At 42.4% G+C, this 11400-nt stretch overlaps 1 protein-coding gene and 1 long non-coding RNA gene across 4 annotated transcripts; both read right to left on the bottom strand.

Moving 5' to 3' along the window:
- Positions 1-2010: 2010 nt before the first annotated feature.
- LOC135350616 (uncharacterized) lies at positions 2011-2430 on the bottom strand. Its single transcript, XR_010399212.1, has 2 exons — positions 2328-2430; positions 2011-2189 (listed from the first exon to the last, which is right to left on the bottom strand). It is a non-coding gene; the product is annotated as an uncharacterized LOC135350616 (long non-coding RNA).
- Positions 2431-6944: 4514 nt separating this feature from the next.
- LOC135348509 (sushi, von Willebrand factor type A, EGF and pentraxin domain-containing protein 1-like) lies at positions 6945-11117 on the bottom strand. 3 transcript variants are annotated; one of them, XM_064546740.1, is made up of 10 exons: positions 11087-11117; positions 10792-10977; positions 10542-10724; positions 10316-10492; positions 10024-10206; positions 9633-9800; positions 9167-9490; positions 8807-9012; positions 8441-8495; positions 8162-8376 (listed from the first exon to the last, which is right to left on the bottom strand). In XM_064546740.1, exons 1-10 carry the CDS (start codon positions 11100-11102, stop codon positions 8333-8335), a joined length of 1542 nt encoding a protein of 513 aa, XP_064402810.1. In that variant the 5' UTR covers positions 11103-11117; the 3' UTR covers positions 8162-8332. The 3 variants fall into 3 exon arrangements, with proteins under 3 accessions (XP_064402828.1, XP_064402820.1, XP_064402810.1); XM_064546750.1 differs by lacking the exons at positions 8162-8376; positions 8441-8495 and adding an exon at positions 6946-7802; XM_064546758.1 differs by lacking the exons at positions 8162-8376; positions 8441-8495; positions 8807-9012 and adding an exon at positions 6945-7802.
- Between the last annotated feature and the right edge of the window lie 283 nt (positions 11118-11400).

The following is an 11400-nucleotide window of genomic DNA, read 5'->3' as shown; positions in this document are numbered from 1 at the left end:
CATGACGTTGTAACGGATTGGAGTTATGCTCTCGTCTGATTTCTTGTTCCCACGCTTTTTTGTGGTTCCCCTGGCCAATCCTAGCAATTTTTCACATTGCAAATGTTTTTCTAGTCGGATTCCCTTTCTTTTTCAGTACAGTTTACGTATCATGACATGCATAAGTGGAACGTCAAGAGGCAGTACAAGAAGAGAAGACAGGACTAATCAGATATCTTCTAGAATATCTCTGGACTAATAATTATAGTATAATGAGTAATAATTTATTGCTTGATAATTATGTTGAATTTGCGAATCAGTATTAAATGACAGCCATTTTAAGAGCATGATATCTAGCCAGTGCATATAGCATACCTGTCAGAGAAAGGGAGCTAGAGCTGAACAGTGTGAAGAAAAGGAACACCTCAGGCTCTGGAAAAGCACTGCTGCACTGATTTTAGGCGCACGGTTTATTAGCCACGCCTATCTATTATTATTGGCCACAACGCAATTGCTGAGTCATTAAAGATGGCGGAATTGTCTAGGTAAGAGAAATAGAGACTGAGAGGTCATCTGCCTCGTGGAAGCAATCACAAATCTGAAGAAGCGCTTTGTAATCCAGGTTGTAGTCGTTTGGAAACCCTGTGCAGAATGTCCTGGAGATGGCTGTACTTGGAGTAAATGCTGGGCAAGAAACTTACTTACTTACTTACTTACTTACTCACTTACTTACTTAGTCAGTCAGACCATAGATTGAAGAGTTAGAGGGATAGGAAACGGAGTGGTGCACGTGATGATTTTACATTGAATCTGCAGTGGAGCCTCGAAAATTATCCGCGCTACGCCCTATGAACGAGGCTATTAAGCACATTTTTGCCGGGTAACTCCCAAAGCTGTGTTTCCTCGAGACATAATCTCTTTCAGCAACTTAAAACACGCCTAGTCCATGAGCCACGTGTAGTACTTGCTAATGTCTGACCACACCCAGTAAAAAGAGACTTTCCAATAAAGTTATATGTTCCCAAGGCTATTTTAGAGCTATTGGAACATATAACGTGTAAGCGTGCTGGTTATGACTACTACAATAGGTATAGACCTTGAAATATAAGTGAGTTGCACGGACTAAGCACAGTTACTTGTAGTTTATTATGCACTGAGTGTAGAAATAGATATTGTTATGATGGCCTCGATTAAACCGCAGCGTAGCGCGGATGTTACTCGAGATACAAACCGTTTCCTATCCCTCTAACTCTTCAATCTATGGTCAGACAAAGAGCGGTGAAACGTCGAAATAGTGCAATTTTTAAAATGAAAATATTCATTTATTAAAATGTTTATGGATTATGAAATGAGAGATACAAAGAGAGAAAAGGCTAAATAAACTATCTGTTCAGCCAGTTTCTTGATGTGGCCTTTCCCTGCAGAGATAGAACAGTTTGAACATGAGTCAAAATAATTGAAATATTGCTAAACACAGGCAAACCCACTGCCAATCCTATGTAAAACCTACTGGTTTTACTAATTATATGATGTGATGGTTAACAATGACAATATGCAGTGATGCTGAATACTTTATAATAAAACCTTATGCCATTGCCAGTGTGAGATGGTGTCTCTCCATTCATGAAGAGTGCATGATCATGAGAGTCCCTCCTTCTATCAACCTTGATGACATCGCTGCCCTCTTAGTGCCGGGTTCTATACAGTAAGCCTGGAACGTATTATCTACCATTTCTTGATTGCCCTATCTTCAAATCTCTGATTCCAAAAACACAGTACACTGCATCCCCATGCACAACATAATTGGCTCATTCAGTTTCCCCTATTTGCCCGAACTGCTTTCACCATTTTGCAAATTTTACTGTTAAACCGACCCGCTTTGAGCTACTACACACTCCCAGTCTGCGTATTCTCTTTTAGACCAGTTGCAGTTTCGGCCTCTTGGCCAGTCTATAGTGGGTCCTCAAAATCATGTCAGTCTGCTGACAGGTATGTTTTTATTGTGCACACCATAGGATAAGCCGTAAGATACATGTACCACATAATTATACATTATTTACTTTGACACCCATTCACAATACCATACAATGTACATAAGTCTCTATACTTATTCTGTCCAACCCTGTAGGTTCTTCTGGAGAACTTGGCTAACCATTACGGACAAACATCTCGGTACTACTGACAGGAAGACGCTGAGCCTCCTGATGTGCCTGGAGAAAATCAGATAAGCGATCTCGTGACAAATTGTCCACAAAAGCCCATAATTATAGGTGCATGAGAAAAGCGTCTTTACACGCACAACTCTTGATGACTGCTACCACCACTTGGTTATTTCATCGACAATTTACCATCGCTCTTCCCAGTGCCTTCCCTCCAATACCGCCGCCACCACAATTGGCACGAACTCCTTGATCGCCATGTTATGTTTTATCCTCTACTTTAGTATACTCTATATGCCAGTTGACACCATTCATCCTCGTAAAATGCCACACAACCCCTGCAGCCTGAGGCCTCGGACGTCAGCTAGAACTGTTGTGGGGACCAACTTGCTTAGAGAGCCAACATTTTTATACCGTTCCAACCACACAAAACTCTGAATGAGCTCCAGCATTCAATTGGTTTATACTTATTGACACCGGCACTTTGGTCAAGCAATCCCGACCAAACTACTGTTGCTGTGTGCTGCAGCTTCCCAACGATTGACAGCAACTCTGGTTTTTTTTTTGGTTTTTTGGTTTTTTTTTGGTTTTTTTTTTTACATTGCATTCACTCTTCCAACAACACCCTACTTTTGCCATCGGCAGTCGAACTTGCTCCTCTACAGAGTTAATTTTGAACCCCAGAAATGTAAATGGGACCTTCTACTTCTCTTTTGCTAGGTCTGCAAATGTCTTTCAGCTGTAAGCCACTGATTGCACAGTTATCTGCTCCACACACAATAAATTCATCCCAATAATTATAGTGCCACACATATTCAATAAGCGGTGCCACCAGCCCTATTTAACACACTATTTGACCAGTGACAGTGGCAACCCCCAGACGCTTTACCATCCACACTCGGTCACAGTGTTGGGTGCCGATCTCAGCCCCAAAATAATGACAATGCTGCGTCCATAAAGACTCTTCCGTTTCATTCCATGGCCCACAACCTTTGATCCACTGGGTGTACCACCGGACCAAACCTGTAGGTTGGCCTAATCCAACAATCTTTTCACAACGTCATCCACTTGGCCATATACATTAACAAACACAACTCCGGGTCGATTCCGTCATTAACACTCTTGCCATCCGAGAGATATCAACAATCAACCTCCCTAACTTGGGAAAAACCCCTAATCTGCTCACTTTAAAATGGCAATCCTCTGCACTTCCTTTTCCAAATACTAACTGGATGCTGCATCGTCTGGCCGAAGGGACACACACCTGATCTGAAACATACAAAACTAAAACCGTTTTAGATCCCCCTCATGGTAAGTTCTCAGGGTGATCCTCCAACATTGATTTTCAATGATTCCACACCAATGGAGTCACTATTGCTCGTAACCACTCAACCCAACCTTTTCCAAACAGCTAAGATCCCCGTACAAAGGTACATTCCTATAGTTAAAACTGCCATCTTATTAGGGTAGTGAGTGAAGATACAACTTAATGTTCCCCACTCCCTACTGGTCTCACCCGAGGGCGGACAAAGCCTAATATAATTTAAGTATATTTCCTTTCTTATTCGGGTGGGAAATGTGTCTCACCTGAGTCACAACTCCCGGTTATAGCCATTTATATGATGGTCGGACAACCCCAGTCGTTGATATTCTATAACCACACACCGCATACGTGTCTACATGTATACATTTTTTTTTTTTTTTACACTTGACGCTCATTACACTATTATCCAGGTTATCTACAAACATGAGTATCTGTCTCAGTTTGGGTGAGCCCTTTTGGTACCCACCAGGCATGACCTGACCCATCTCATCCGCCCTTTGCACATTCTGAGCCAAACTATATGTGAGCAAAATGGCATTTGTCACACTGACTTATCCATACCAAACTCGTGGGCCCCGGCCTTCACTACGATAAGCCACCACCCCCGGCTTTGTATCACCCCCTCGCCATTTCCAGTCGGCCTTTGGTGGATTGTCCGGGATATTCTCAGTGTCATCGGCCGGATCAGGTGGCTTATATACGGCACCGGATGTGGAAACGCCCTAACATCCGGCGAAACACTGGACCCATTGCCTGATACGTCTATACTATTTGGTTTTTGGGCAACACAAGCACATTCAGAACTTTTCTCCTCCCCTTCATTCATACTGACTGACCTGCATGACTGTGCCACAATGACACTCTAATTATAATATTATAGGGACCTTCCATAACAACGGGTTTCCCACGCAGAAACCATAAACCTACTGCCACTACAATGAGTATATAGGCCTAGACCGGTGAACTTCGGGTTAACTATTCTTCTTCCACATTCCATCACTGGCCTGCTGTCCAATAGGTTATTCACCATGGCAATGGTACCTATCATTTTTTTTTTCAATGTCCTCTACTATTTTTTTTTGGGGGGGGGGACTGGGCGGCCAGAGAAAATTGGTTAGGGGCGCGGTGGGACTTGGGTTCAATGTGACATGTTCTGACTGACCCCTCACCTTCCGTACACTTATAGCGTTTCCTCCACTGGCCACTGAACGGCCCCCGCCTTCCCACCCTGAGGGGACTCTGTCTACAACACTTGGAGTTTCCTTTACTGGCCACTGACCGGCCCACACCTTCCCCACACTGAGGGGTTTCCATACACTTGGGAGTTTCCTTTACTGGCCACTAACCGGCCCACATCTTCCCCACACGAGGGGTTTACATACACTTGGAGTTTCCTTTACTGGCCACTGACCGGCCCACACCTTCCCCACACTGAGGAGTTCCCGCTAGGGGCCATTACACTTAACTGTGGTTTGAACTTTCTTCATCAACCAACACAACCGAATATTAATTTACCACGTTGAATTATATACGACGTTGAACTGAACACTTAATAATAATAATACACATGTATATTGCCTCTGCACACACCTGTAGTATACACACCTGTAGTATAATTATGCACTAACTTTGGAACTAACCATGCAATTTCTTGCCACAAATGCCGAACTGTTTGCATGAAACCTAGCTATTGTCTCCTACCACAAAGCCATATACGAATGCTTGGCTACATTGGCTACAAACTAACCGTACGTTTTCTGCAATCATGCTTACGCTTGCTTGCTGTCACTATACTGTATAGACCAGCTCTAGGTCGGACCCGCCTGCAGTTAGACCAGTCCACACACACGCAACCTTGCTTGCGCATGCGCACCGAGGCATAATAACTGTTAATCATAGGCATAAAGACTATTTCAGTCTGATTGAGGAAGTCAGAAAAACCACATTTAATTTACAGCAAAAAATAACCTGTATAATTATAGGGATATATAAATGTCATTGCATGAGACAATCTATGATTATATAGTATTAGAATACAAGTCTATATAATTATAGGTCTATAAACAAGCCAAAATGATCGCAATTAACTAAAAATTAATGAGTGAACGACTTTAATGGTTCGTACGCCTGGTTTGTGTTGAGTTCAATGTCCTCTTTGGGTGACACCACCTCATAAACAGGACCAACTGGTGCAGTGGACGCTGCGTTAGCTTGTCCTTCATTTGCCAGGAAGTACACTGCTTTCTTACGAAAGAAAAGATGCATCACCAACAGTCCAGTAATGAATCCAATGATTAGAGTGACAATGAAAGTGATGACCACACTGATAGCGACAGTTGCAGAAGTGGAGAACAAAGGAGCAACAGTAGAAACTGCATGTGAGATGGGATAGTATGTACCTTGGGATAGCAAACAATTACAAAGCTCATCACCTTCAGTCACAAGTACACACATGATTGCCTCAGGATCAGTGCTCCAGACTCCAGCATTAGTGCAAGTGATGTTGTTAGGTCCAGTCAGTGAGAGTCCATTGTCCCACTGGTAAGTCAGCACTGTTCCCTCCAACACTGTCTCATTCACCTCTCATAGTCCACTGTAGCACCATTGCACAGCTCAAGAGGAAGAGAGCAGTTGGCTATATGGACGCGGTCAGAAAGTGATATGTTTGTATTACGAGCACCCAATAACCTGCCATTGAGAAATGTGGAACAAAGGCGGTGTATGTAATACATTTGTAAACTTTTTCAATCTTCTCTAAACAGCTACGTTTCACCTGGCCTATCTCTGCACAACAAGCTCCCCGAATTTTTTCCTAAAAACAAGGTCATCACTTTTCATAGGCAGTCTGCATGCACTATACTGAAGAGTTTTTAGCCTTCATAGTTACTGAAACTGCACAGACAAAGCTTCGCAGGACGTACTAGCAAGGACTAAAGGTAAGTAAGAAGTGCACGTGAAAGCTAGTAAGAAAAGGAACAACTTGCTAACTAGTTGCTTGAGCCTCCCACTCACTTCTTTCTCAAATGGAGGTCAATTGAACCCAAAGAACCCCCTCTGGATCCGCCACTGACCTGTGAACCCAGTGAGAAGGGTAGTGTCTCACCATTGATGTCCACACTACCTCTCTACGGTGCAGCAGGAGAACCACAGGTGACTGGGGATCTAATGCATGAGATTAACATTCCTTTTAGAGAGTTAATAGCCATGTATGACACCTGTAACTGGAATGCCACAGTCAAATTTCCCAGGGTCAGGAGACCACCCATTACTGCCACAGGTTGAGGTTATCACTCCATTGTCTCCACTGCAAGTGAAGGTGAGCATGGATCCACCAATAGTGACAGGAGGTGTGTTGGTGATGGTAACACCAGCAGCATGCAGTAGACGGTGTGGGACACACAACTGCAAATATGATAAGGAAACGAGTATATGTATGTTTTATGACTATAAAATTGCAGCCAAATATAATCAATGATGACATTCCCAATGAGGCTTACTCAATATTATTGAAGGTTCTTAACTCATTCCAACACAGTTGACAGCTCTGATGGTCACATTGTAGGATGTTTTGTAGGATATGGTTATCTGTGTGGAGGTGGTCTCCACGGTGACTGGTGGCCCATAAGTCCTTACCTGCAGCAACAGTAAACAACTGAATAATAGTAACTACATTTTAGATCTATTGCAGAATCTAGATAACATTATTTTTAAAAACACAAACACCACTAAATTGCTTGTGTTAAATTTGTGGGTGTAGTCTAGATCTAGAGAAACATTAATGTACTACTGTAATTAATGAAGGGAATCAAAATTAAAAAACGTTTGCAATGTGAACGTTGCTATAGGATTTCCAGGAAAAGAAAAGCGCGAAAAAGCGAAGAAACAAGAAATTCGGCTAGTGCATAACTCCAATATATCCGTTACAACGTCAATGTAATATAAAGCCCCTGTCTTGTCATTGAGGGAGAAATCACACGTACAAGCAAGGGCCCTGTAGGGGAGAGGTTGCAACAATACTCTGGTAAATTAGCAAAAAAATAATTTCGAGCCATTTGAAAGGGCTCGCTCTAAGTTTTCAAAAATCATAATACAACTGAAATTATAACAGTTTACTGTAGTTTAATAATTATGGCCACCGATTTGATTTAATGGTGTATGTACTTGTTCATGACTTCTGGTTCGTAGACTGTTTGGCCATCCTCCTGTTGCCCAAAAGGCCTCCACTCCCAGAGTATGTGAACTCCTCGCCATTATCCTGGTCATCATCGAAACCACGTACCTGATAGAGTAGGCACCGTCATCCTCGCGACCATGGATGCCAGCAACGATGGCTCACTCACCTGCACAGGATGAGATCACATTACAGAGAATTATGTTGGTATAGTCCTCAAACATTTTCTGGAATTAGAGTATTAATCCAAAAATTATGCGCAATACAGGTTTTCTACATAACTATTCTGAGCTATAAGAAGAAATATTAAACTTGGTGGTTCATACGAAAATTATCCGCTATATGGTATATCAAGAGTTGAGTCACCTGCACTCTGAATTGGGAATGTATATACATCCAAGAGTACATGAATCATGAGTATACAGTACAGTACAGTCAGTATTATTATCATACACTGACCCTATATAGATTACTGTTGGCAGGGGATCTAATACCTCGTTTAGTATAGCTAGGTAAGACTCACAGAGGTTTTCAGAAGTAATGAGACAGCACTATTTATATATACAAAACAGAAACACAGAAGAAGTTTCTAGAACACTACAAATACAGAACTTTCTAAATAAGGTCATATAGCGTAAAGTATTGATCATTGGGCGTCATCATAATTATGAGTTCACAACAGTAAATTGTAAGTCTGATTCACTCATGGATAGGGCCAGCAAAACCATCAGCATTCCTGCAACCTGTATAATATAAATTATGTCATACTAGGTGAGGTGTGACATTACATTTCGCAATAAAACTTACCCAGTGGCACCAGCTCACTCCACCTCCCCTCTGCAGCTGACGTTTTTGCTCTCACCTGAACATTATAATTTATTGCAATTGTAGATTTATATAATAATGATTATTCCCCACTTGGGGTCTGTATCATAGCAACTAGGCACAAGCTTTTTGTTCGTTTTCAATAGTTTTTGAGACTGTTTGCTAGTTGTATCCAAGATGAGGTAGCTTAGGTAGCAAATACTTCTAATTCAAGTGGGTATAATTATAACACTTATTGTCCACTACATTCGAATTTATGGCAAACGTAAACCATCCTTGGCCTCGGGGCTTCACCCTCGTCCTTGGAGGTTTACTGCCATAAATTTTGATGTATAGTGGATAATATACCTGCACCATGACGTTGTCAGTGACTATCCCAGTATCTCCAACTGCATGGAAAAGTTCTCTTCTTCCTTTAGACACCACCAAATCTGAACCAGACCCTTGAGGAATAAACCTGACGTCATAGCCAGTGATCTTCCCATACGACCTTGTGGGCGTGGTCCAAACCACAACAATGCAGAAACCAATCACCAGGGAGGGGGAATTAGACCCTGAGGCAGGGTGGTACAATTTCATTCATTGATGCCCTCTTCTATAATTTCGCAAGGGGAATTATTTATCGAGTTCAATATGCATATAATTATCATACAACTCTACACTAAAACATTTCTTACAGAATGGTATCAGTCATGCAAGTCCACTCACTTGTATCCTCAGTCCTGGCCACAATTTCACAGGTCTTGCTCTGCCCTCCCTCTTCCTGATCACTCACTCCATTCTCAGGGATCACTCGGATGGTGTAGGTGGTAAGTGGTCGCAGACCAGACACTGAGTAGTCCACCAGGGCATCTTGTTTGACATACGGCCTGCTGTTGTCTTGAGTGAAGGTCTGGTTATCCTCAGAGTAGAATATGTTGTAGTACAGGTCGTTTCTCCCAGTGATCTCAGGCCTCTCCCAACGCACAGTGATTGTGTTACCTCGAGTTCTCTCAGTAACTACTTGCAAACTCTTACAGTTGTTCGGAGGAGCTATATACGGCATCAATGAACAAGCATGTCATGTTGGTAAATATTTCACATATATACACTGTATACAATTCGTATATATAATTATAAATCTGCATGAATTGTACTTCCAAACAATCAATTATTTATTATCTAAGAATCTTACATGAACATTGAACATTTGGTCCCTCCAATTCCGTCTTGTAATAGCCACTGAAACATATACACTCCACACTATCTTCAACAATACTGAAGCTGTTTCCAGGACAAGGCACACAAGCACTCTCTCCAGTTGACAACTCTTCTTGATAGGTTCCCGCTGGGCATCTGACTGCTAAGAAATACCAATTATTGACTGACCATGCATGCATGCATGCATGTGAAGGTTTCATAAATTGCAAAGAAAATTAATCATTTAAGTCGTTAGTTGTGTATGTTGTTGGATCAGTCTAGTTGAGGAGTTTGGCTGATTATTCCATTGGAGAGGCTAGGTCAGAACAGGTGGCTGAGAGTTTACCCCAAGTCTCACGTTAGCTCGAATGCATCAATCTACTTACCAGTGCAGACAAGGTCTTCTCCATTGCTCCATCCAGTGACAGTACACATTCTCACTGTCAATCCAGTCATCTGGTAGCCAGTGTCACAGGTGTAGGTAGCCATGGTACCCTCAGTTCTAGGGATGATGGTTGGGTTGTATGTGATCCCTCCATTGGCTGGAATGGTGAGGTCCGGACAAAGCACTGCAACAAATTAATAGTAGAATGTTGCATTCACAGTGAGGACCACAGTCAACAGCTGTGAAATATGAACACAGTGGACACAGTGTACACAGTTATCCATGCTACTCACGTGCACAGGTCGGGGCCTCTGGAGTCCACAATGCAGTAGCCCCACAAGTCCTAGTGGCCTCTTCAACAATGTTGTATCCAGTGTTACAAGAGTAGGTAGCAGTCATCATGAAGGTGGTTCCAGAGGAAGTGTCCACTGCTCCATTAGAGGGGTAAGTGAGGACACCACAGTCAACAGCTATAAAGTAGACAGGAAATAGAGAAAACTTCTCCAATCCATGACTTACGTGAACACGCTGGTAGAGGTCCCCATATCCCATTAGCCATACAGGTAGCTATTGCTGTGGTGACTCCAGTGGAGACCTCATACCCAATGACACAGTTGTAGGTCACTGTCCCTTGGTAGGTTGTGCTGGTGGGTGTTCCAGGAGAGCCATTTCCAATGGTGGGTGGGAAGCCACAATCCACAACTGAGTGAGTGAGAACACAGTTAATGCAATTAAGTATTATATCAGTGACAGTAACAACTTCACATACATTGACAAGTTGGTAGAGGTCCCCACATCCCATTAGCCATACAGGTAGCCATTGCTGTGGTGACTCCAGTGGAGACCTCATACCCAGCGTCACAGGTGTAGGTCACCATCCCTCCGAGAGTTGTACCAGGCGTGGATGTTCCAGGAGATGCATTGAAAATGGAGGGAGGGGAGCCACAATCCACAACTGAACGTAACATTAATGGTAAGCTTGCATTGCTCAAGCGAAAACCGCGAACATTTATACCCTCGAAATATACACACTATACGGTAAGTAAATATAAAGTATAAAGTACCGTAAGTAAGTAACATTCTTCATTTCCTCCTTGTACAGACATGTTCAGAAGATTCTAGATACTCAATTCAATATGATTTTACAGCATTAAAGACAAAATAAATCATGTATATATGTAGCACCAAGAGCGCATAAAAGAGAGAGAGCGTGTAACTTCCGTCTGCTACAGTATGGGCAGATTCCAAAACCACTACTATAAATAGAACTATGGTCACGTGGGATTGCATTCCATGCACATGCAGCAGTGAGCAATTTCAAGAATTGTTCTATTTATAGTAGTGGTTTTGGATTCTGCCTGTACTGTAGCAGATGCGA

Source organism: Halichondria panicea, chromosome 1 (genome assembly GCF_963675165.1).
Source record: "Halichondria panicea chromosome 1, odHalPani1.1, whole genome shotgun sequence".
Classification (NCBI taxonomy): domain Eukaryota; kingdom Metazoa; phylum Porifera; class Demospongiae; order Suberitida; family Halichondriidae; genus Halichondria; species Halichondria panicea.
This window is presented reverse-complemented; position numbering and strand designations above follow the sequence as displayed.